Source organism: Petaurus breviceps, unplaced genomic scaffold, assembly GCF_028583685.1.
Source record: "Petaurus breviceps papuanus isolate PSGF00001 unplaced genomic scaffold, PetGlider_PUasm1.0 79, whole genome shotgun sequence".
NCBI classification, from domain to species: domain Eukaryota; kingdom Metazoa; phylum Chordata; class Mammalia; order Diprotodontia; family Petauridae; genus Petaurus; species Petaurus breviceps.
The window spans coordinates 6,099,091-6,124,094 of record NW_027186523.1 but is presented as its reverse complement, the minus strand read 5'-3'; the positions used below and the strand labels follow the sequence as shown (position 1 = coordinate 6,124,094).

The 25,004-nt window shown below is 35.1% G+C and overlaps 1 protein-coding gene across 2 annotated transcripts in view; it reads left to right on the top strand.

Moving 5' to 3' along the window:
• The window catches only part of LOC138175802 (integrator complex subunit 13), a 30,838-nt gene extending 6,820 nt beyond the window's left edge, over positions 1-24,018 (top strand). For both annotated transcript variants that reach the window (XM_069106295.1, XM_069106296.1), the window contains 14 exons: positions 2,011-2,213; positions 2,409-2,489; positions 3,211-3,301; positions 5,765-5,893; positions 8,006-8,090; positions 11,923-12,012; positions 12,225-12,314; positions 13,673-13,851; positions 14,548-14,718; positions 15,714-15,868; positions 16,115-16,345; positions 18,251-18,390; positions 21,444-21,579; positions 23,637-24,018. In XM_069106295.1, the coding sequence (XP_068962396.1) occupies positions 2,011-2,213; positions 2,409-2,489; positions 3,211-3,301; positions 5,765-5,893; positions 8,006-8,090; positions 11,923-12,012; positions 12,225-12,314; positions 13,673-13,851; positions 14,548-14,718; positions 15,714-15,868; positions 16,115-16,345; positions 18,251-18,390; positions 21,444-21,579; positions 23,637-23,676 (1,821 nt within the window). In that variant the 3' untranslated portion in view covers positions 23,677-24,018. The remainder of the gene's footprint in view (positions 1-2,010; positions 2,214-2,408; positions 2,490-3,210; positions 3,302-5,764; positions 5,894-8,005; positions 8,091-11,922; positions 12,013-12,224; positions 12,315-13,672; positions 13,852-14,547; positions 14,719-15,713; positions 15,869-16,114; positions 16,346-18,250; positions 18,391-21,443; positions 21,580-23,636) is intronic.
• The last annotated feature ends 986 nt before the right edge of the window (positions 24,019-25,004 follow it).

Sequence of the window (25,004 nt, the reverse complement as noted above, 5' to 3'; positions counted from 1 at the left end):
GTGTGTGTGTGTGTGTGTGTGTGTGTGTGTGTGTGTGTGTGTGTAAGAGAGAGACATGAGCTTTTGACCTCATCACTTAGTCAACTTAAACTGCTCTCTTAATGGCTTCCATAACTCTCTTTAATTATCAGATCTGGTGACTTTTTCAGTACTTATCCTTCTTGACCTCTCTGGAGCATTTGGCACTGTTGATTATTTCCTTCTCCTGGACACTGCCCTTATTTTTGGGACACTGCTGTCTTCTGCTCAGTCTCTTTTCTTAGATTGTTATCTAAGTAACCTACTTAGTAATAGGTTATTCTCAAAGATCTTTCCTGAGCCATTTCTTTATACCTTCTCAGTGCTCTCGTCACCTCCCATAGTCCAGTTGTGCCCAGCTTTCTACTGGGGATCTCGAGCTGTGTGTTCCTAGACATCCTAGACTTTGTCTAATACAACATGCATGTATTAATCTTCCCCTAAAACTTACTTTTTTTAGTGTGCCTTTTTTGAGAATTTCACCATCCTTTCATTTATTTAGGTTTACAGCTGCAGAGTGGTCATCTTCAGTTCCTCACTTTTATTTATCATATTCATTTATTTAACAAGTCTTGTTACTTCCACAACATCTCATATCCATACCCCTTTTCCATTCATATAGCCTACACTTTAGCTCCCCATCATGATCTGGGTGCACATAAACTGCTGATTATAAAATGACTCCTATGTCAGTAACTGGTTACTTTCTGTCTATTTAGATAGAGTTAGTTTTATTATTTACAAAGTCAGGTGTTTGCCAAGTCTAACAACTTTCTTGACCTTCCTATCAAAAATGTATTTGACATTTTTGGGTCACAGGATTTTGGGCCACAGATTTAGAGTTGGAAAAGATAATAGAGGCCATTTAGCTCAAACTATTCCTTTTGCAGCTGAGGAAACTTGTGACTAGCCTATATTCACAAGTGAGATTTGAACCCAGGACCTAAATGATTCCAGATTCAGCACTCTTTTCATTGTATAATACTTTTAAAAGGCTTTTGACCTCTTAATTTCTTAATCTTGAACCCTAATTTTTACTGTTTATCTTTCTGCTCCATTTTCTGTGAAATCACCAAGTGTCAAGGTGTATGCCAACTTGGTTTGAAGTATTCAGTTTAGTTCAGCAGATTTAAGAGGCAACATGGTACGTTGGGAAGAACACTAGATTTGGAGTTAGAGGTTTGGATTCTGGCTTTCTGGTTTACTATATGTGTGATCTTGGGCAAATCACTTAAAGTCACATCTGAGGCTTTTTTTGTTCAATCCAGTAATCTGTGAAGAATGAGGGTATACTTGTGTTAAAAGGATGATTCAGTACTCTGTTTTTCTTGTTTAGCCAAAATAATTTTTTTATTGAATGAAAGAACTGGATCATGAACATTGAAACACGTCATAACTGTGTTCCCCATTGCAGTTCACTATAGCTAAACAGTTTTATAAATTTTGAAAAAAATCAAACAAGATTAGTACAAAATTAGCTGGGAAAGGGTGTATAGTTCAGATAAGGGTATGTGTGTATACACACACACATACATATATATGTTAATTTGATAAGGGTATATAATTCTGAGAAAGGGTCAGTGGCCAAGTGAGAGATATAGAATATTCTGAGCAAGGTAAAAATTTTTTTTTTAAAGCAGTTGGGGTTAAGTAACTTGCTCAAGGTTACACGGCCAGGTGTTTTTGGGTGGGTGCTAAGTGTCTGAGCCAGGATTCATCCCGACACTGGGGCTGGTGCTCTTACTTGTGCTACCTGGCTGCCCCAGCAAGGTAAAATATTAATGGATAATTTTGATTATAGTATATTGAGTGAGGGCTTTCCATTGTATTGCCTAGAGATAGCCAGATTTCCCACAAGATGGATAATTGCAATTTGTAACCTACTCATAACTTGTGTAATGTCAAATTCTCTAGAAGCACAACAAGATAAGATAGGCCTAAAGTTCTGATTCCTTAGTTGTTACCAATTTTTTTCCCTTTTCTCTTAATTAGTTAATGGCTGCATTAGCTGCTGTTGGACCACCTAATCCTCGTGCAGATCCAGAATGCTGCAGTATCTTGCATGGTCTGGTTGCAGCAGTGGAAACCCTCTGCAAAATTACTGAGTATCAACATGAAGCTCGAACTATGCTGATGGAGAATGCAGAACGTGTTGGAAATAGAGGACGAATAATCTGCATTACTAATGCAAAAAGGTGTGAAATTTTCAAAACAAATATAATAATTTGTGTATTTGCATTTTTGTTAAAATAACTGTAGAAAGAACTTAAATAATTAAGTTGAAAATGGGCCTCTTGTTATAGAGGTTACATATCTTCTGTGTCAAAATGGCCATTGATTTTTTTTAAAGTGTGGTATCTGATGATCATCTTTCTCTTTTTAATCCATAGTGATAGTCATGTACGAATGCTTGAGGACTGTGTTCAAGAAACCATTCATGAGCATAACAAACTTGCTGCTAATTCAGATCAGTGAGTATAAACCACAAAAAGCATGGGTGTATGTTTAACAGAACCCTGGGGAATAGCAATTATGTAATTTAAAGTAGACAGAAACAACAAAGTCCTCAGCTAATTGAACATATTTCTCCTATAGCTTGTTTGCCCTTTCCCTTTCATTTTCTCCAGTATTTTCATAACCATCAGTACTTGTTTTATAGCTGTTTCCTTCTTAAAGAGGGAAGGGGAGCTAAAAGGTAAAATCTACAAATATCTTCTCTGCTATAAGTAGTTTTCTTGGCCTTAGAGTAGTATTTCTTACAAATTCTAACTTGCCAGCGGTTCTGCTGAGTCCAGATGTCTGTATTCTTAGGAATTACTGTGGGGGTAAAGCAAGAGAAGTCTTCTCTGGTTATGACTAGTGAATCATTAAGAAAAGGTTTATTAATGAAAACTTTTTATCTGTATGTTTATCCTTCGTTTTGCCTTCCAACACACAATAAATCAGTCTTAAATTGTACAGTATTAAATTCTTATTAATTGACCATGATTATTGAACATGCAAATTTTAAAAATATTTAGCCTTTACAATAACAATATCTACTCTGGTACTTTTTTATACTTTGCAAGTATATTTGTATATTATTGTAATATAATATTTGTATTAATACAAATTGTGAGAAATTCAGCTTCTTTTCACATGAAGCAAATAAAGCTATTCTGATATTCTAAGTAAAAAAATTTATCTTTTAAGTCTCATGCAGATCCAAAAGTGCGAATTAGTTTTGATCCATACCTACCCAGTTGGTGAAGACAGTCTTGTGTCAGATCGTCCTAAAAAGGAGGTAAGGATTTAAGTAAGTTACCAAAGGAAAGGTTATGAATTGTAAATAATACACAGTGAGTACGTGAGTATGAAGTTTGCATTAAATGTTTACTATCTTTCTGAAACCATTTACAATGGAAAGCTTATTCCTCAAAAATTCTACCTAAAAGAAAATTTTTTTAAACCTGTTTCCTGTTATACTTTTGGTTTGTTTATATTATTCCATATACTCACATGATAGCATTTTGGCTCAATTATACTTGGAATTGTGGAAGTAGAATTTTATTAAGGAAGGCAGATCACAGAAATTTTGAAAACATCTTTTAGTCATAGGATTGGCTGAGAAGTTCAAAGAATGTAAAATTCCACTGTGCTCAAGTGCCATCTTAAAGGCTGTTTACCAATCAAGTCTTTCTTCTGAATACTGTAAAGATCCTAAAAGATTCTTTAGGTGATGTGACAATAAAGATAACTTTGACTCTATTGATATTAAGCAAGGCATAAAACATATTTTTGCAAAAAAAATGTTTGCTACCATCACTAGGGAAATATATAAGCAAAAAAGAAAAGTAAACCAATGAATTGGGTACTTTTTGGTGTTAAGCAAAATTGTGGAAGTCTCAATGGACCCTCTGGGACATACTTAATGGGGGCCCATGGACTAGAGCTATGCAGGATGGACAGACACGTATTGGTGGAAATCTTCGTTGTTGGAGGGAATACACACATTGATAAGATTACAGTCTACTTGAGTGGATCTGTGGTCTAATATGTGAAGGACCTACAATGAGTATTATAACGATAGTGAAGAAAAGGAAGACTAGATTTAAATGATACCTACTTAGGATCTTGTTTTTAAAGAGAATTATTTTGGTACAACTCTGACCTAGAGTTCTTGGTATGTATAAAATACATTACTGTCTGCAACTGACAGAAATAATTATAGTAGCTAGTATTTATGTAATGTTTTAAGGTTTGCAAAATACTTTATATCATCTTATTTGATCCTCAGAACAATCCTGTGAAATAGGTGTTAAAATTATCCTCTTTTTACAGATGAGGAAACTGAGGCTCACAGAGTTGAACTGATGTACCCAGAGTCCCAAAGGCAGGATTCAGATTCAGGTCTTTCTAGTCTAGCTCTTTATCCACTGTACCATCTTGCTAATTCTTATAGTCTACAGAATTATTTCTCACAAGGAAAAATAAACAAAACTAATAATTCAAACCAGCATGGTATCTTATCTTTACATTTACTGAGTAAATAGTTTTTGTTCTTGGTTTCTCTAATTGGGAGGCACATTACTTTTGTGAGGAATTGGTTGTAGGTTTCAGCAGTGTGTTTCTTTATTTCATTGGTGCAGATTGTAGCACTCTGTACCTGAATGGATAGTTTTAATAAGTTGTTGTGGACAGCATGTTTTGTTTGTTTTGTGTTTTTAAATGTCTTATTGATGATTTTTTGTTTTTGCATCACAGTAATTTCCAGGTAAAGCAACTTTCTTCTCCTCTTCCAGTATTAGTACATCCCTTGTAACAAAGAAAAATATTTAAACAAAAATAACAGGTACTCTGACCATATTTGACACTGACCGTAGCCCTCTGCACCATCAGTCCTTGACTTCTTTTTGCTCTCCTGGACCAAGAAAGTATCTTTGTAGTTACTCATCATTCAACTTCTTGTCAGTGTTCTTTTACATTATTGCTTAGTAACATTATATATGTTATTCTGGTTCTGCTTATCACTTTATCATGCATCAGTGCATATATTCAGGTTTTAACTGAATCCCTCATTTTTTATTTGTTGCACCATATTTAAGCTCCTTGACTGAATCCAGACTTCACCAAACATATACCCTTATATTTATACCCTTATATTTTGTTTGGTGAAGTCTGGATTCAGTGTAAGGGCTGTACTTCTGGACCTAGAGGGCCACATGTAGCCTTGAGGCCCCAGGTTCCCCACCTCTGCAGCCACTTCTCTGGAATGAATCTAGATTGTTTTGCATAGAAGGTTTATAGTCCACCAACCAGTATTTTAATGTACATGTCTTTCCACTAGCCTTCTCACACTGTTTCTGTTTATCTTTTTTGCCAGTTTGGTGGCTGTGAGGTTAAAATCTCAGAATTGTTTTAAGTTATTTTCCTTTTATTAGTGATTTGGAATATTTGTTTTAAATTATCAGATCATTCCCAGTAGAAGGATGTAAACAATGAATCCTTCATTCTGTAGGCAAAAAAAAAAAATCTTCCTAAAAGACTGTTTTGTCATATCTGCTTTGTTTTCCATTTATATTCTTCTTGAATTCCATTTGTACTTGAAACCAAGAAAATGTAGAAACAAAATAAGTGATAATGTTAATTAGATGGGTCTTAATTTTTAAAGTTTTGTAAAACAATGTTAGAAAATAGTGTTTAAAAAATAAAGTATTTAGTGTCAGATTCTAATTCATTAATACTCTATACTATTTATTATTTGTAGCTGTCTCCAGTTTTAACCAGTGAAGTACACAGTGTTCGAGCAGGACGGCATCTTGCTACTAAATTGAATATTTTAGTGCAGCAACACTTTGATTTGGCTTCTACCACTATTACCAATATACCAATGAAGGTAAGATGAACATTTTTCTCATCTTGGAGGGACTGTATTCCTATTTTTAAAAATTCTTTTGAAGTTTACTGTTTATTTTAATTGGATCTTTGCATTTTTTTCTCTCCATATCATATTTTCTTTTTTTGCTAGCCCACATTCACTGTATGTGACCAGGTCAGTAACTATTGATATATCCCTTGAAGGATCACAGAACAAAATGCCATAATGTTGTTTCACCAATTAAGATTAGGCTATTTAAATTTTTTCCATTCATATTATTTTGTACAAAATCTAATCTGTTCATCTCATATTATTGCTGTGTCTGTGATTCTTTTCCTGATAGCCGTGTTACTAGATTTTCCTGATTTTGTGCATTCTAGTGGAACTTTTCTTTCCTCTGTAATTTTCTTAACCATTTAACATAAAGATGTTAATAACTAATAGATACTGATCGTAAAATAATAGGCCATGATTTTCAGTTGGCTTATTGCTTCCTAATGTTAGGAGGAATTGAATTTTTGTACATTTGTTACTCACTTCAACAAACATTTTATTAAGTGAGATGCTAGGAATACTAAGACAAAAGTAAAATAATCTCTGCCCCCAGTACTACCCCCAGGAAGGACTGGAAGTGGATTTTCTTAGGACTCTTGAGAATCTTTGTATCCATTATACTATATATCAATGCCAATTATTCCATCATTAAGTTGTGATTTAATTATCTACTTAATTTTTTTGCTATTACACTTTGAACAGTAGTGTGAATGAGAAAGTGACAGGAGTCTTTTTAGCTCTTCCTTTCCTTTAAATAATATTGAGAAGGAAAAAAGAATACTCTTTGAATTACACTGGCTAAACCCTCAATGGAAAATGTGCTTCCTCAGTTGAGTCTTTTGTACGTAGCAGTTAGCAAATACAGTGGAACTGATTTGCTTTATTAATATCTTAAATTATAATTTTAGTGTGTATTACAACAAAAAAAAATTTTAGGTTGGCAGATAGTTTGCTTGTATCTTGTTGATAGAATTTGTGTGCTGTTCATGTGACACTTTTTTCTACTTTGAACCTTTTAGAATACAGTGTGCTGGAGTCTGTGTTCACTATTTTATGAACACAAGTTCCTAAGATGATAATGGTTCTGTATTTGCTATTTGATGTATTATGGTGCTTGCTCATCTGTTGCAGCTATTTAAAGATGCTATCTTTAGCCAAAGGTTTTATTTTCATTTTTGAGTAAATAGTTCACTTGTTTCAGTCATATCTGACTCTTCTTGACCCCATTTGGAGTTTTGTTGGCAAAATGGTCAGTATCATACGATATTTGAGAATTTGAAAGACTTGGGCTGGGAATCAGAATTAGGTTGAAATTCTAAGGCTTCATCTTACTAGTTATGTGACTTTAAGACACTTTATTTATCTGAGCCTATGTGACCTCTTATTAAAATAGAGAGATTATTTATTCCTGGCCTGCCTATTTCAGAGGGTTGTTATAAGTATCAAATTAGATAATATTTTTAGAAGTATTTTGTACACTGTAGAAATATAAGGTGTTATGATGATGGTAAACATAGCTTATTTGCTCTGCATACAACCTTTTAACATTAAACAGTGCCCAAGAAGCAATACTAGTTAGACTGATGGGAGCAAAAGTAATTCTCTTAGCCTGTGGAGTCAAACTCAAATAGAAAAGGGGGCCCTTAAATCCTATATAAGGATCCCTGCAGAAAACCATATAGAAACATTAATGTTTTATTTTCTTTTTGTTTGTTTTGTTAATTATTTTCCCAATTACATTTTAATCTAGTTCTGCTACACTGGAAGTGTTGTAGGCCGGATGTGGCCTTGACACCTTTGCTTCAGTACTTCCAGAGGGAGGAACTTCTTTTAGTTCTGATATGACAACCATGAGATTATTTTTACTAATAACCTTGAGAATTATTTTTCTTGATTAGATTCCATATTGGGAGAAAAATTTTTGCATCTTTAAATAAGTCACTGAGCAAACTACTACAAAGTTAGAACTTACCCCTTTCTAATGTATTTGACCATTTATTACCTTCGGGCAAAAGCCAGAATTATTAACTATTTAATAATGTGAGGAAACTGATTTTTAAATGTTTCCAATTAAAGGAAGAACAACATGCAAACACATCTGCCAATTATGATGTCGAATTACTTCATCATAAAGAAGCCCATGTAGATTTCTTAAAAAGTGGTAAGTAAATCATAGTGAATTTTTTTAATAGACTATAATAATGAAAACATTTAAAATTGTAACTTTTATTAAAGCCAGTTGTGAATTTCTTAATCCTGGGAGCTAATCTATAAAATTATTCATTCATCAAACTCTTAAGGACCTAAAATGTGCAAAAGTACTATTGGTTCCCAGCAATTTCCAGTTTTCTTAAAACCTTAAAGTGCACTGCTGGAGCAAATTTTAATCCACTTTGTTGATTATCTCAGTTTCTTCACTAATCTGGGATTTTCTAAGTGAATCATCTTGTCATCTGCAAATAGAGATAATTTTATCTTCTCTTTTGTCAATATTTATACCTTTTAATTTTGCTCTCTTTTTTGTTACCATTTGCTCTAACTAGTATCTCTATAATTCTCTCAAGTAGTGGAGAGAGAGGTGTCAAAAAAGTCTTTTTGTTGTGTTTAAGGTTCACACATGTTAGAAGAATGCATTCAATAGTATTTTAGGCAGTGGTAGAGAATATGCTTTCCTGACACGGAATCTGCCATATCTTCCAAAAAACTGTACTAAGGCATAAAAACCTCTAGGACAGCCACCACTATCACCACCTCTGTAGGGTCACTCCATGATGCCTCCACAGCATTCCCTTTCTGCTAAATGGACCCAGCTTCTCTTCTTTCTCTATGTTCTCACCTCCCCATATTGTTCTAATTTTAGTCTCTCTTGACCCCAGAGACAGGGAGAGAAATTATATGTATCCTTTTGTCCTCTCAAGTCCTTACCAAGCATTACCTGAACCTCCCTTTTCCATTCCTTCCTCTCCTTTTCATAGGTGTATTCCTACCAAGTTGGCATATTATCCATTTAAGTGTAGTATATCTGTGACACAGCCCATCCTGATGTAGGTCTGTAGAATACAAAGGGCTTGGAAAGATCCCTCTCAATTTCTAAACTAGACCCTTGACCCATGTATCTGTGTGTACTTATGTATTGGATAATATGGTGGACCTATGGTGATCAAAAACCCCAGGGCTTAACTGCAGAATCTTTAATATTTTACCTTTCTAAATTGCCATTCCAACCTGTTACAGGTAGTGAGTATAACCATTTACCTATCATTGAAGTCTCTAGTACACACTTCCAGATCAGTATTGGTCTTCATGAAATGAAGTTTTATCTGGGAGGAGGAGGAGGCAGAGTTAGAAGAAAAGTGTGATTGGCTGAGCAAATCTTCATTTGATTGTTAATTATCACCTTTGTGAGGCTGATATGAGATTGAGTGAATGTGAAGTCACAAAGGCGGTTTTGCAAGAATTTTCTTTTTCCAGGACCTCTATGTTTTGGTTTCTTAGAGCATTTGCTTTTTGGTTTTAGCTTCAAAGGAGACATTAATTTATTATTTTTTTATTTTTATTTTTGCTTTTTGTTGGGGAGAAGGCAGGACAATTGGGGTTAAGTGACTTGCCCAAGGTCACGTGATTAGTAAGTATTAAGTGTCTGAGGTCAGATTTGAACTCAGTCCTCCTGACTCCAGGGCCAGTGCTGTATTCATTGTGCCACTTAGCTGCCCTGAGACATTAATTTTTTAAAGTGAAGCTAACCAAAGAACTCAGTCCATCAAATATGCTGGTTTAGTTTACTTGCTGCAAATGATTTTTGTAGACTGTGATGGTGTCTGCCACTTCAGGATATTGTCAGGCTTCCTCATTTGCCTTCACTGCTGGCAGATCTTTATCCTAAAAGGTACTGTTTTCTGTTCTATACAGTTTCCCTTAGTAATGGGTACAGGAACATAACAAACTGGTTTATAGTTCTCTCTGACGTGGTGGAGATGGTTAATGGAAAGAATACTAGACTTGGAATTAGGAAAGACTTGGGTGCTACCCAATCAACAAGTGTTTATTAAAAACCTGCTATGTGTCAGGCATTGTGCCTAGTGTAGGGATTCAAAGACAAAAAATAGTCTCTGCCCCCAAGGAAATTAGGAATAGCTAATGATAGCTAACATTTATATAGTGCCTACCATGTGTCAGGCACTGTGATAACTACTTTGCAATCATCATCTCATTTGATTCTCAACAGCAACCTTGCAAGGTGGGTGCTATTATTATGCCCATTTTACAGTTGAGGAAACAGGCAAACCTTAAGTAGACTTCCCCAGGGTCACATCGGTAGTAAGTGTCTGAGGCTAGATTTGAACTCTGGTCTGCCTGAATCCAGGCCTGGTGCTCTCTCCACTGTACCTAGCTTATATTCTGTTGGTGCAGAATAATGGGTACACAGGGAGAAAAGTATTAAGTCATTAAGAGGGGGGGAGGAGTAAGAGGAGGAAAATAGAAACTAGTGCAGGTGGGGTCAGTCTAGGTTTTCTAGAGTCACATCAGTTGTTTTCTTCCAGTGACATGTAAGCTTCTTTGAGGACAGAGGTCTTTTAATTTTTGTCTTCGTGTTTCCAGGGCCTAGAACAGTATGTCTCACACGCATGCATGCACGAGAGTTTGTATATGTGTATGTGAATGAGTGAGCGATGAATGAGTTTGGACCCATTATAGTATTAGCTTTTGGGAGTTCCTGATGAGGAAATTCCTTCTAGCACTGTAGATCTTCAAACTTTCTGCAATTTATAATTTACTTAGTGGCCTGGAGACCCCGGGAGGTTAAATCATTTGTCCAGGGTCGCATAACTAGTATGTGTCAGAGGTAGGACTTGAACCCAGGTCATTATGATTCTGAGGTTTGACTTGATACCAGTTTTTTCATGCTACTGATGGTTTGTGTCCCAGACCTAGAAGATAGCCTGGGCCAAAGCACAGAGGTGGGGGGTAAGATGTCCTGTAAGGACATTAGAAGTTGGAGTTTACCAGGGGAGGGAGGATCAAGAATCTTGGACTGCCTTTGGGGAAGCGTCTGGCTACTTGGATGCTTTCTGTTTGTAGTGTGTCTGTGAGTAGGACAATCCAGATCAGGAGCTCAGTGAGGATCCTATGCTAGTGCTCCAGAAATTGCCCAGGCCCTCATTGCCTCCTGTGTAGACTTGCAACAGCATCTGAAGCCTCTTTGCTCTCTAATCCATGAGTTTTTAGCCTGGTGTCTGATCCCCAAAGGGTCTAGGATAGATTTCAAGGTGTCTGTGAACTTATTTTGATAACTATATTTCAGAATAATTAGTTTTCTTTATAACTATGGATTTTACTTTATGCACATAAAAACATTCTGAGAAGAGATCACTAGGCTTCTCGTGCTGCCCCTGCAGTGCTCCATGACCCAGCAGAAGTGAAAAGTCCCCTGCTGTCCTCCAGCTTCCATCTATCAGCTTTTCTGCTTCCCCGTTGAAGAAGGCTGTGTGACTCCCTCTAGCCTTTCAGCCAAAATATACTCCTTTGTTTGCTATTGTTTCACAATCCAACTCTTACTTCTCTTTAGACTGATGCTCTCTGCCCATTTTCATCAGACTGGGTTACTTGCGCTTCCCTCTATATAATCTGTCTTCTGCCCCTGTGCTTTTGCCTCCCATACCTGGTACAAATGCTCTTCTTCCCCATTTCTGGCTTTGGTAACCCCTAGCTTGTTTCAAGGTTCAGCTTCAGTGCTGCCTCCTTCTCACAAGAGTCCTTTCCTGATTCCTCAGTTGTTAGCATTCCCCACCCTCTGAAATAACTTGGTATTTCTTTTTGTATCCCCTGTGTAGTGAAGTCACTTGCTTTTAATATTTCTCTAGTATGACACATTGAACATAGTAGGCCCTTAGTAAATATTTGTTTAATTGAATTAAATCAGTATCTTCCATAGAGAACTGAAATGTTATGCTGTATTTTCTGCTATTTTTTTTTTTTTTTTGGCTATGTTAAAGGTGATCTCCACTTGGGTGGCAGTAGCAGAGAAGGCTCATTTAAAGAAACAGTAACACTTAAATGGTGCACACCAAGGACGAATAATGTTGGTAAGTACTTAAAATAATTAAGCTATTTTGCTTAATACCTTATTTTAGGTATTAAAAATAAATTACAAAATATTTAGGAATTTTTAAAAAATGATAAATAGGTTTTTTCCCACTAATTCTTTTGTTTTCATCTTTAGTCATCTTTGTAAAGATCATGGGGGTGAGTAACATACTTTATGCTTATTCACATTAGTATTTACTTTGTGTTTCAGAATTACATTATTGCACAGGAGCATATAGAATTTCACCTGTAGATGTGAACAGCAGACCTTCTTCCTGCCTTACTAACTTTCTTCTGAATGGTAACTTTTTCCTTTGTTTCCATTAGTATAATTACTTGTGTGATTTTATAAGTGAGAATATTTTGAAATAGGTGTGTGATATTTCACCACAGTTGATTGCTAACAGATTCTAAAATCTGATCTAGGTCTGGAAAATTGTTTCCCTTTCTATCCTTTTAACCTTTTTCGCACTAATTTCTTTGAACTTAAACATTAAAGAACTCATCGAAGTGATTTCTCAGAGATTCAGAAAATGGCTTGTGTTTCTGATTTTCCTCAAGAGTATTATGTTTCATTAATGAACATTATGACTAAAATACTTTCTGATTTTTAATTGTTCCTCAGATTTCAAATTAATATTTTGAAGGGGAATAAAGCTTAGAATTACTTCTTTAATTCAAAGTAATTTTTTTCCCATACTATAAAATTGTTATGAACTTAAGACCTTTATAGCACAAAACTTTTTTTTTTGGTTCTGACCTGTTATTTGATCAGAGTAGGGAATTCTTGATCTAGAAACTCATTCTGCCAATGCATATTTGTAAATTTTAGTCTTAATTTTTACTTAATTTACTTAAATTTTACTCATAAGTAGCCTGGGGGCACTGAGATGTTAAATCGCTTGCCAGTAATCTCACAGTTGGTATGTATTAGAGGAAGAACATGAACCTAAATTTTGATGACCCCAAGGCTGTACTTCTGTCCATTATGTTGCCCTACCTCTCTTGAGGAATTTAATTTGTAGCATTGTATGGAATCACTTTTATAAGTAACTAAGAGTGACAGTGTACCCTTATAGTAAATTTAATTTCACTTTTATGTTATACACTTGGAGGATAGTATGGTTACACAAAATTCAGATTTTAATAAAGGTATTAGAATTAAATATCGAATATTTCTAGGGTGGCAGCTGCTGAAAACTATATCCTACTGCAGAAATCTTCAAAAGAATTTCCTTTTAGAAATGATGGTGGTACTTTGAACAGGATGGAAACATAAACTTCATTCAGAAAAGCTTTAACAGCTGCAAGAACTCAAAACTTTTAAGTACTTGTGGTAACAGTGAAGCATTATGAAACAAACGTGGGACTTCCCTTTTTATTGCTGCTCTTCCAGAGACTGGCCAGAAGTGGTCTCACTTTCCTTTTTGGTGTCCAAATGACTTAGAACACCAACAAGTACAATCAGAACCTTTGATAGCTTCCTTTATATACATTTGAAAAATCAGAGTAAAACTGAGACCAGAATACAAACCTGGAAGGGAAAGGACCTGCTAGATAAAGTCTGTGGTTGGGTGAATGAAATGAATCATCCAGAAATATGTTTGAAGAGGAAAAAATGATAAATTTGAATTAATTTGCTGATCTTGCTCTTGACAGGTCGTTCTGTTCTACTGGAACAGCCACGAAAATCAGGTTCCAAAGTCATTAGTCACATGCTTAGTAGCCATGGAGGAGAGATTTTTTTACACGTCTTGAGCAGTTCTCGATCCATTCTAGAAGATCCTCCTTCAATTAGTGAAGGGTGTGGTGGGAGAGTTACAGATTACCGGATTACAGTAAGGCTCTAATGTCTATGAGTACTGCTTCAATGTTTTGAATTTACCAGGCTGTTAAAGGGACTTTTCTGAGTAAGGTGGTTTGATTTTTTTTTGTTTGATTCTGTTTCTGCTTAGTTAATTTTGTGAAGTAAATGGTTTTGCCAACAAGGTTGATTTAAATATTTAGTGATAACAATGTATTCATCATATGATTACTGTAACTTTAGTAGGAGACAAAAAATTCTGTCAGCAATCTTAGCCTAGTATTTGATATTGTTTAATTTTCTGTCCTTTTAAGAAATTGAACCTCTCAGAAGTTTTAGCCTTCAAAATATGTAAATGCAGCCCTATTTTTTCAATATTTTAAGTATTTCCTTAATCCAGACATAGCAGCATAACTTTGTTTTGGCTCAGATCTTTCTTTATATTTTTGTTTATGTGTGTGTTTATGCATATATGTGTTTATGTGCCTATAAACACACATATAAGCATATATGTATGTGTGCATATAAACATATTTTTCAAGATATCTATCCAGATTTATCAGAAATGTTTCTGGACATACATCACACAAAAGAAACAAAAGATAACATCTTGTATTTTCTTCATTGCATGTCATAGAACCTAAATTTTAAGAGAGGTTATTACATTTAATCCATACTGTGTAAATTAGAAAATATAGTTTCTAATTTTATCTTGTTTGGTTATCATTAGGATTTTGGTGAATTTATGAGGGAAAACAGATTAACTCCTTTTCTAGACCCCAGATATAAAATCGATGGAAGTGTTGAGGTCCCTTTGGAACGAGCAAAAGATCAGTTAGAAAAACATACTCGTTATTGGCCTATGATTATTTCACAAACCACCATCTTCAACATGCAAGCAGTAAGTAATTTTAAATTGTTAGTGCAGTTTCAGTTTTCTTTTTTGACTGCAGTTTTGCCAAGCATAATAAATATTTAACTTATTGCGTAACAATTATATAACTTATTCTGATCAATATAAGGGATGCCAGCTGTGGAATATATACAGTAGAAGGTAAGCCTGTTGTAGTAGAAAAATTACCAGCATGGGAGTTAGGAAGTTTGGGTTCTGGTCCTGGCTCATCATGCATCGATTTATGACTTCAGGCAAGTCATCTCTGGGCCTCAGTTTCCTTGTATACAAAAATAAAAGGACTAGATTAGACCAGCAGTTCTGTAATCCCCCCTTTCAGGGAATCTTATCAGTTCACAATCATTTTCATAATTTAGTAATAATTTTATAATTCATAAACCATAAACTATTTCGTAGTGACATTCTCATTTCTAATATGGTCAATATTGATAGATAAAACCTGCATAGATAAAACTTCTTGGAGGGTCCTCAATAATTTTTAAGAGTGTAAAGGGTTTCTGAGACCAAAAAGCTTGAGGATCACTAGATTAGGAAGTCTCTAACTTTCTGTTTCTATGAAATAAGTAATTCTACAGTTATTTATATAGAATTATAGAATTTTAGAATTAGAAAGGACCCTAGCCTGTAGTCTTCCCCCTCATGTTACAACTAAGGAAACTGATTCCCAAAGATGTTGTGATTTACCCAAGGTTGTATAGTAATTGATAGCAAATCTGAGAGTGTAACTCAAGTCTTCTGATCCCCCAGTCCATTGCTTGTATTCAAGAATCCCATTTAAAAGATGTTTTAGTCTAGGAAGCACAGCTGTGCCTCCCTCCCCCCCTTTATATAGGCAATATAACTTTTTAATGAATTATTTGTAGTTTTGCTTGAAGGTTGGATTTCAACTCCTGAAATATTTAAAACCATGTGAAATATTTCACTTTGACTTTAAATGCTTTGGTTGTTCAAGACATTTGAGGTTTGTTTGTTTTTTTTAATAGGTGGTTCCATTAGCCAGCGTTATTGTCAAAGAATCCTTAACAGATGAAGATGTGTTAAACTGTCAGAAAACAATATACAACTTAGTTGATATGGAGAGAAAAAATGATCCTCTGCCTATTTCCACAGTTGGTACAAGAGGAAAAGGCCCCAAAAGGTAGTTGACTTTTTTAACCTTTTTCAAATAATTTAAATTTAAGAGGTTAAAATTTATTTTACAGTAATTTTTTTCTGGTTATCAAATAATATAATTGGATGCACAATAAGTGTTACATAGGAGAAAACACATACCATGTTTATCATTTCCTTTCTTTTTTTCCTCAGTATTCGTTAACTTTATGGCATTTTAGCTCTGGTGTGTTGTTTTATATGAAAAAAATTGTTTTGTTTTTCTTTACTGCAGAGATGAACAGTATCGTATTATGTGGAATGAATTGGAAACTCTTGTCAGAGCTCATATTAACAACTCTGAGAAGCATCAACGAGTCTTAGAATGTCTGATGGCATGTCGAAGCAAACCCCCAGAAGAAGAAGAGCGGAAGAAACGAGGAAGGAAGAGAGAAGATAAAGAAGACAAATCAGAGAAGGCGGCAAAAGATTATGAGCAAGAGAAGTCCTGGCAAGATTCCGAGAGGTGACTTTTAAAAGTTAATAAATGAACCATAGAGGATATTGGTGTGTAACATGTTCTACCTACCCCACGTTTGAATATTCAAACATTTATTTATTAGAAGTTTATTTCTCTATTTATATCATTGTGTAATATAGCATTCTTTCAGCCATGCTGTCTTTAGGATGTCATAATTAGATTTAGTGCTTGAAGGAACCTTCGAGGTATCTGGTCTCAGCCCCTTATTTCACAGATGAGTAAGAGGGACAGAGAATTTCAGTAACTCTCACAAAGTTGCACGAGCAGGAGTAGGAGGCACAGGGCTGGGATTCAGTTGATTAACTGATTGAAACTCATGTCCTCTGAATCCAAATCTAGTACTTTCCTCCTACACCACAGTAACTTGCTCAGTATTTGTACATGTCCTTTTCCTAATTATAGAGAGATAGGTTGCTTATTTTCACTTTAAATTGAGGGAAAAGTGAGGATAACTATTCAGAATTTATATTTTTAAAAATTGAAGTTATATAAGATAGCATCATTTTTGCTATTAATTGCATAGTACTCTTAACTCAGTTCTTGTATTGTTTAGTGAAATAAAGATTAAATTTTGATAAATTGAGCAAAAAAGGAATCTATAGTTATAAATATATTAACTGCTCAGTAGGCTGTTTTCATGTGCATCATTTTCCTACCCTACCAGAGATGAAGCTCTGAGTCATGTGGAAGTAATAACAGTACAGTTAAGTGCTTTTAATTTAGGGGGTGTGTGTGTGTGTGTTTCATAATTTAAGGGGCTCCTTTCTTCCTACTCAAGGGAACTGAGATCAGTAGCATGTAAAAATAGGTCCACCTTGTCAACAAAGAAAATTTCTTCTTTTCATATCCTTTGTACAAAGCCTAGAAATTCTCTCCTATGTCTCCCAGAGGTGTTTTTCCCTCCTAACTCTGCCTCAGGAGAAGTCTTGGTTGCTAACTTTTGGAACCTAAGACACTATTTGTCATAGAGGGAAACGTCTGAATAATAGTTTTGCCTTTTCTCCTAAGTTGGTAGAAGTAATTTTTTTATCAGCAATTTTAAAGTTATTCCTATAATTGAGTTAGTTTTTCTCAAGTTTTTCCAGCCTTTTAAAGTAAATTCATTTTTGATTTAGTGACATTTTGTTTATTTTTTTCAATTATGAACTGAAAAACAAAAATAAAACAAACATTTCAACATAAAAAGGAGAAAGAAGATTGTATATTGATATGATATATATCATATTGTATATGATCATATATGAATTGCTACATGGTTTACTTTTCTAAAAGGGTATCTTAAATTTCACAGAGTAGTAATGAAACTACCCTATTTGTTTTCCCTTCTGAACTATTTTTATTTGTTTCTGTTATCTTTCAGTTGTTTTGCTGATACTCTTTTCCCTTTTTCTACATCACTATTATTATTCAGTAACCTTCTTTCCCCCATCTCTAAGCCCTCTCTTATCACATATAAATGTAGTCAGACCAGACAAATCAGTACTTTGGCCAGGTCTCCTGTGCCATCACTCTCTGCTAAGTGGCAGGAAGCGTACTTTCCTATCTGTCACTGAGGTGATCCCAGTTTTGAAGTCTTTCAAATTTTTTTCCTTTATGTTATCCTTCTCTGTTTGGGTTCTTAAGTAGTATTTTGAAAGTTTCATAACAGCATTTAGTCCTACTCATGTAATTATTTTTGCCTGAGTTGAGATTGAGGGTTTTTACTTCCTATCACTTTATGCATTTTCTAGGTGTATGTATATGGTTGGAGTTACAAAGATTTGGGGGAGAGCAGTGTCTTTTTGTTTTGAAGTTATCCTGTGTAGAGAAATATTGATTTCCAAACACTGGCTGATTTAAGAATCAGGTTAAAAAATATACCTTAAAATTCACTGTTTGAATTTCCTAAAGATTAAAAGGAATTTTAGAACGTGGAAAAGAAGAATTAGCTGAAGCAGAGGTTATTAAAGATTCTCCTGATTCTCCAGAACCTCCAAACAAGAAGCCTCTTGTTGAAATGGATGAAACGCCACCTGTGGAAAAGTCCAAAGGTGAGAGGAGCTGGGACACCCTGTTGTGAGAGACTCTTAGAATCCAGTCATCTCAGACAGCATGATCCAAATGAATATTTGTTATCTGAGGCAACAGAAAACCTCCCTGTTATACCTTTGAATCTGAAGTCTATATTCATTGCCTAGAAAAATGTTGAAATGAGAATTACAGTGATAGCACCATTAATTTCTTTTGAGAATAAAGTATTGTAATGAAATTCAATTTAAAGTAAAAACAAAACCAAATCTTTACAAATTATGCAAGGTAGAACTGTATGCATTTTCAGCCGTATATGACAAAAATACCTTGTACCCATTCTCTTTTTGTTGAAAGTCAACAAGACTGACTGGCTACAGAATCAAGACATTTTTCTTTTTTTCTTTGTTCCCATTTCTCTCATTATATATTTTTCTCTTCCCCAAGTGTCAGTCCTTCTGCTTACTTCAGTCACTCCCCTTACTTGTTGACCACCTCTTAACTCCTGTTTAAAAAGCAAAATAATATTTGTATTGATTATTTTAGTGTGAATGAGTTTTAAGCAATTTATTTACTCATTGCATTTTAAAATCTTTACTTGCATTTTAAACCTTTTAATTCTAATTATGGAATAAGCTGTCTGTCCCCGTTAAAGGAATTATAGGCATCAGCAAGCAGGTGAGAAGGTAAGTTTTTGAGAAATGTCTCTACCTTTAAAGTAACTGATGTTTTGTTTTTCTGTTTGTTTTGTTTTTGGTGGGGCTTGTTATAAAGGAAAGGGGCAGGAAAATAAGGATTTGTCCAGTCCCTATAGTTCTAAATCTTTGTTGCCATGATTCTCCATAATCAAAAGAGCTGCCATTTCCATGGCACTTGAAGATCGGTAGGGTAATTTTACTTATATCATCTCATTGGAGCCTCATCATAGCTCTATTAGTGCTCCTTTTTTTTTCTTTTTACAAAGAAGGAAATAGAGGCACTGTGGGATTGTTGCAAGTTGGCACATACTAGAACTAGTAACTTTCAGAAGGGAATTCAGCCTACAGTCTTCCCAGTTCTCCAGTCTGCCCATTTTTTCTGCTGGGCCAGGATGCTTCTTACCAGAGCCTAGCCTTGGATTTAGGAGCAGAAGTAAGAAGGTCAGCTGACCACACTGTCGTTGCCAGGGTGTCTTGCTTTTTCTTCTTTTTTTTTATTTTAGGAGTTAGCAGAAGCCAGTGTTGCTTCATCTGGGATTCTGGAATCTTGAATCTTCCCTGCCTTAAAAGAGGTCCCATGACCATGCAACCTGAACACCTCTGTGCTGCTTGTTAGTGTGTAATTTGAGCTAAGCTCCTAAACTTCCTGGCCAGTTTTCTCATCTGTATAATGAGGCTTGTCTGTGAGAGTCCCCAGAAACCCCTTCCAGAAACTCTAATCTATGGGCCAGTGATCCTTTCTTCATCTTCCTTTTTTGTCTCTTCCTTGGTCCCTTCTTACCTTCTGTGTTCTAATATTTCCAGATTCATACTTTGTTTTCTATCACAATTAGCAATAAAATACAATTAAAACAGATGTAAAGGGGTGACTAGGTGGCCCAGTGAATAGAGCATCGGCCCCGGAGTCAGGAGGACTCGAGTTCAAATCTGGCCTCAGACACTTGACACACTAGCCGTGTGACTTTGGGCAAGTCACTTAACCCCAATTGCTCTCCAAAAGTAAAAAAAGAAAAATGTAAATATAGTATAGACCTTGTGTGATAAACGGAAAGACATCCCTATATCCTTGTTATTAGTCAGTCAACAGACATTTAGTGCTAGAAATAAAAAGGATGGCAAAAAACAGAAACAGTCCCTTCCTGTTATCTTTCCCTCTCTCAGTGGAGTTTCTGACAAATTATGGCATTAATGTAAATCCTCTTAATTAATTGTGATGTTTTCTGCTATATGTTTTTATAAATAAGTATATATTATAAATTGTAATGTTTCAGGTTGGTTTTTGAGAGGAGAATGAAGTTATACTTTGAATTGACTACTTTAAGGTCAGAGTGTATTTGACATCATTTAGTGACTCTTTTGTAGATTATTTGACATTGTCAACAATGTGACCTTTACTAGTTTTGTGCCACTATTTCGTAAGTGCCCAGTTGAGGAAGAAAAGGACTCTTAGATAGAATACTTCTTCAAGGGTGAATAAACTGTACCCTGGGAGTAGAGCTAAAGAAAGCTTCCCATATGTCAAAACACATTCTGGTACTTGAGAGTGGGGAAGAAAATTTTTCATGATACACCAGATGCCTACTTTGCTGTCAGTATAACAACTTTCCTTTCCCCTTAGACTCTTAGCAAAATATTCTGAGAATATTTCTGTGGGTAACAAAAACTTTAGATTGAGCTTAACTTCTTGTAATAATAATAAGACCTTTATATCGGCTTTTAAGATAATGAAACAATTTCCTCGCAATATCTCTTTGAAGAATAGTTATTACAGATGAAGAAATTGTCTTTGAGAGAGGTCAAGTGAAGCTAGGTAGCTACAAAATTGAAACAAGTCAGATCCACTGGTCATCCTAGACACTAACTTGGCTGTATTTTTTTTCTTTATGTGTTATTTCATTGTATTCTTGAATCTGTATAATTGCGTTTTTTAGTTGCCTTATTTTTCCCTTCACTCAAATTGTGAAGATATTTATCAGTAGAGACAAAGATATGCTTTTATATTATCAAACTTCACTCCTACATAGAAAGTATTGATTTAAGAAATTGCTTGGAAATAATGGAAATATTTTTTCTTAACTTTTTATTAAATTTGATGTCGTAGAATAGATAAATTATTTTGAATGAGGGAAGATAACTTGGTGGATAAGGAAATAGCTTATATGTTTCTTTTCCTTTTTTTTCTTTTTAGAAAAGTCATTTAATCAGTTGTCATAAAGCATTCTTTACTAAATGACTATAATAGAAGGTTAATTTAATCTTTTCTTGGAATTATATGACAGGATAACATTGCCACAAACTTGACAAGTCTAAACTTGAGTTGATTATTGAAATAATTTCCATACTTTTTTTTTCTTCTCTCTTTTCAAACATAATATTAGGGCCAATGTCCTTGCTGTCTTTATGGAGTAATAGGATTAATACTGCCAACTCCAGGAAACATCAGGAATTTGTTGGTCGTTTGAATTCTGTCAACAATAGAGCTGAATTATATCAACATCTTAAAGAAGAAAATGGGTTTGTATTATTGAATATAATGCCTTGAAGAAGCACTGTTACAAAAGCTTCTTTTCCCTTCAGAAATCCAGTGCAGCAAACATTTTAAATGCCAGAGTGGTCTGTTTTAATTCTTGAGGCAATAGGGAACCACTGAAACTTCTTAACAGGACTGTGAAAGGGTCAGACCTGTTCTTTTTTTTCCCCCCTTTTTGGAGGGGGGAAGGCAGGGCAACCTTAATTGAATTTAAACCTAATTCTCCCAGTAAGAGCTGCTGTGTTAAGGTCACACGGCTAGTAAGTGTATCAAGTGTCTGAGGTCAGATTTGAACTCAGGTCCTCCTGACTCCAGGGATGGTGCTCTATTCACTGCGCCACCTAGCTGTCCCCCAGACCTGTTCTTTAGGAAAATTAAGGTGTCAGTTTATGTGGAAGTTGGATTAAAAAGTGGGGAGACTTAGTATAAGGAGACCAATTGTTTCAGTAGTAATCCTGGCAAAAGAAGAAAAGCTGAAATAGGGTGGTGGATGTGCTAGTGGAGAGAAGAGCACAAATGTGAAAGATGTGGTGGCAAAATTGACAAGAGTTGGCAGCTGATTAGTGAGTAAGAGTAGGGTCCAAGATTACTTATAGGTTAGGGAGCTGAGGGACTGAAAGTAGGATAGAAACCTTGTCATAAACAATGAAGTTAGAAAGAGGGTAAACTGTAGGGGAAAGATGATGAGCCTTGTTTGGATTATTCTGAATTTGAGATGCCATTGGGACACCAAAAGTGGAAATGTCTTGGGAAACAGTTGGCGATGTAAGACTGGTGCTCAGGAGAGAGAGCTGGATAAGTAGCTTTGGAAGTAACTTGCAGAGAAGTGATATTTGAATCCAAGGGAGCTGATGGAGATCAACAGGGACGTTGTTGAAAGCATGGGAGAGAAACCAGTTCAGAGCTATTAGCTAGATCCACATGTGTGGGCCAAGACATGAACATACTGCAGAGGAAACTAAGGAGGACAGGTGGAATAAGAACCAGGAGAGAGCAGTGACAGAAATGCAGGGAAAAGAAATTATCAGTACTATGAAATACTGCTAAGAGGCCAGTAATGATGAATAAATTTAGTCTTTTGTTAATATGTTAAGATTATTGAAGCTGACAAATGTAGAAGTTCTTACATTTGCTGTCAGAGGATGGCTTTTAAAATGCTCAGAAGGGGACAAGCTAGGTGGTACAATGAATAGAGAGCACTGATCCTAGAATCAGGAGGACCTGAGTTCAAATGTGGCCTCAGACACTTGACATACTACCTGTGTGAACTTGGGCAAGTCACTTAACCCCAATTGCCTTGTCTTCTCCCCTTCTCCCCCGCCTCCAAAAAAAAACCCCTACAAAAAAAAAATAAAAATTTCTCAGAAGAACTTGTGAAATTATAAAGAGGGTCAGTAATATGCCATAAAATATAAAAAAACAGTGAAATGCTATTCTTTTTAACACAGTAGCTCTTATTGGGAGACTTAAGTTTAAATTCAATTAAGATTTGTCGATTCTTAGCTATTTTTGATGATGTTTCTTTTCAAACCTTCCATAATATGAATTCCACTGACCTTTCCAGTCCCATTTCTCCTCTTCATGCATTCTATTCTAATCAGACCACCCATTTCCTGTACCACACATTCCATCTTGCTCAGGTGCCGCCTCCTACTCCTGGCCTTTCCTGATTTTCCCCCTTACTCCCACCTCAGTCATTAGTGCCCTCTTTGTTTTTGAAATTTATACTTATCTTGTACATATTGTGTTCTTTTAGTAGAATATTTGTCCCTTAATGGCAGAACATTGTATCCTTAGTGCCTTCCATTAGCAGACATTTAGTAATTTTTTTTTTAATTGCAGTTGAAAATTTACTGATAAGAAAGAAGGGGAAAATTCTTGAATTAATATTTTGCTTTGGTCATTTGAATGTGTTGAAATTTTATTTTCATCATTTCAGTTTTGGAGCTTTTTTGAAAAATTAAGATCTTTTGAAGTAGTGGAGTAAAACCAGTTAGATATTTCCTTCTTCCAATATCTTGATTCCTCTTCTTTTTCTCAGGATGGAGACAACAGAAAATGGAAAAGCAAGCCGGCAATGAGCAGTGACTTGAAGAACTAAACCTTAGTATATGGCATAAACTGTTCTATGCTAGATTTGATACTAGTACTTTTTCAGCAAGATTGTATAGTTACATTGCCTGGACTGGTTTTTACAGTTTTATAAATTTCATCTAATTTGATCTTTTTTGTACAAAATGTAGAATCGGCACAGGATAAGTGAAGGGATTCACAGATGGGATTTGTCCTACAAATCATAAATGCATTTGAAAATAAGGAGCATTCCTTTTGGAAATGTTAAGATGAACTTGTATCTCTTTGCCAAATAAAATTGTTTAAATATCTTTAAAATAAAATATTGGAGAATTTTTAAAATTTTAAAATATTGCTATACTTATTTAGCCAAAGCTGGTTTTAGAATTTTTTTAGAAATGTTTTGTAATATTCTAAGATTTATGAGTGAATAGATAACCATGATTTTGATCTGGCTTGTTAAGTATTGAGCATTCAGCAGACTACTATGCAAATACTAATTACTATGCAAGGTACTGTGCAATCTATCATCAATTATATTTTATTTCTTTTGCCATCGTGACAGTTTTTTGTCTTTTGTTTGATGTTTTCAGGGAACCTATTTTAAAACAAAGTTTTTCCCTTTTGTTTTTATTTTTAAAATTATGCTGGAAAATGGTGGTAATGTTGGCTAATTTTTTGAAGTCAGTACTGAAAATACCACTGTATCTCCTGTCTTTTTTTAAGGCTGTGATATAAACATTCTAGGCTGGAATCTGAGCAGATTGCAGAGCTCTCACAAGTGCTGTGAATATCTTGTCCGTACACTTAGGGAGTTCCCCACTGCTCTAGGTTTTCCTGGCCTTCTTGTTTTCTTAAAGATTATTCATCTGGAGGATGAATATTGACAAATAATAATTTTAGAGCTGCCAATGAAAAGAGGCAGTTTCTCTAAGTCCAGATGACTGATCCAATTTTAAGATTTTCATGTCTTTAAAGAAAAAAGAAAGCAGTCTTTATTCGAACTTCACCCATTTATGAAACTTGTCTGTTTTCTGCCTTTCAGTACAAAGGCCATCCACACATAGAACTGTAGGCTTTGGTGTTTCCATGAAAATGTGGTCAATGTAGATAACTTTCCAAATTTAGAAATAGCCAGGTTTCACTTTCTGTCACAATGCCGAAGGAGCTTCTGAGTAGGTACTTCTGCTTTACTCTATGACTGCACTAACTGGAAGTCCCTATGTAAGATTCTTAATCGAGACTTTTATGTTTTTGTGATTGTGATGAAGTATAAATGTTCATTAATCTCAATATTATCCCATAAGAATTGAACTGATAGATATATGTGTACATC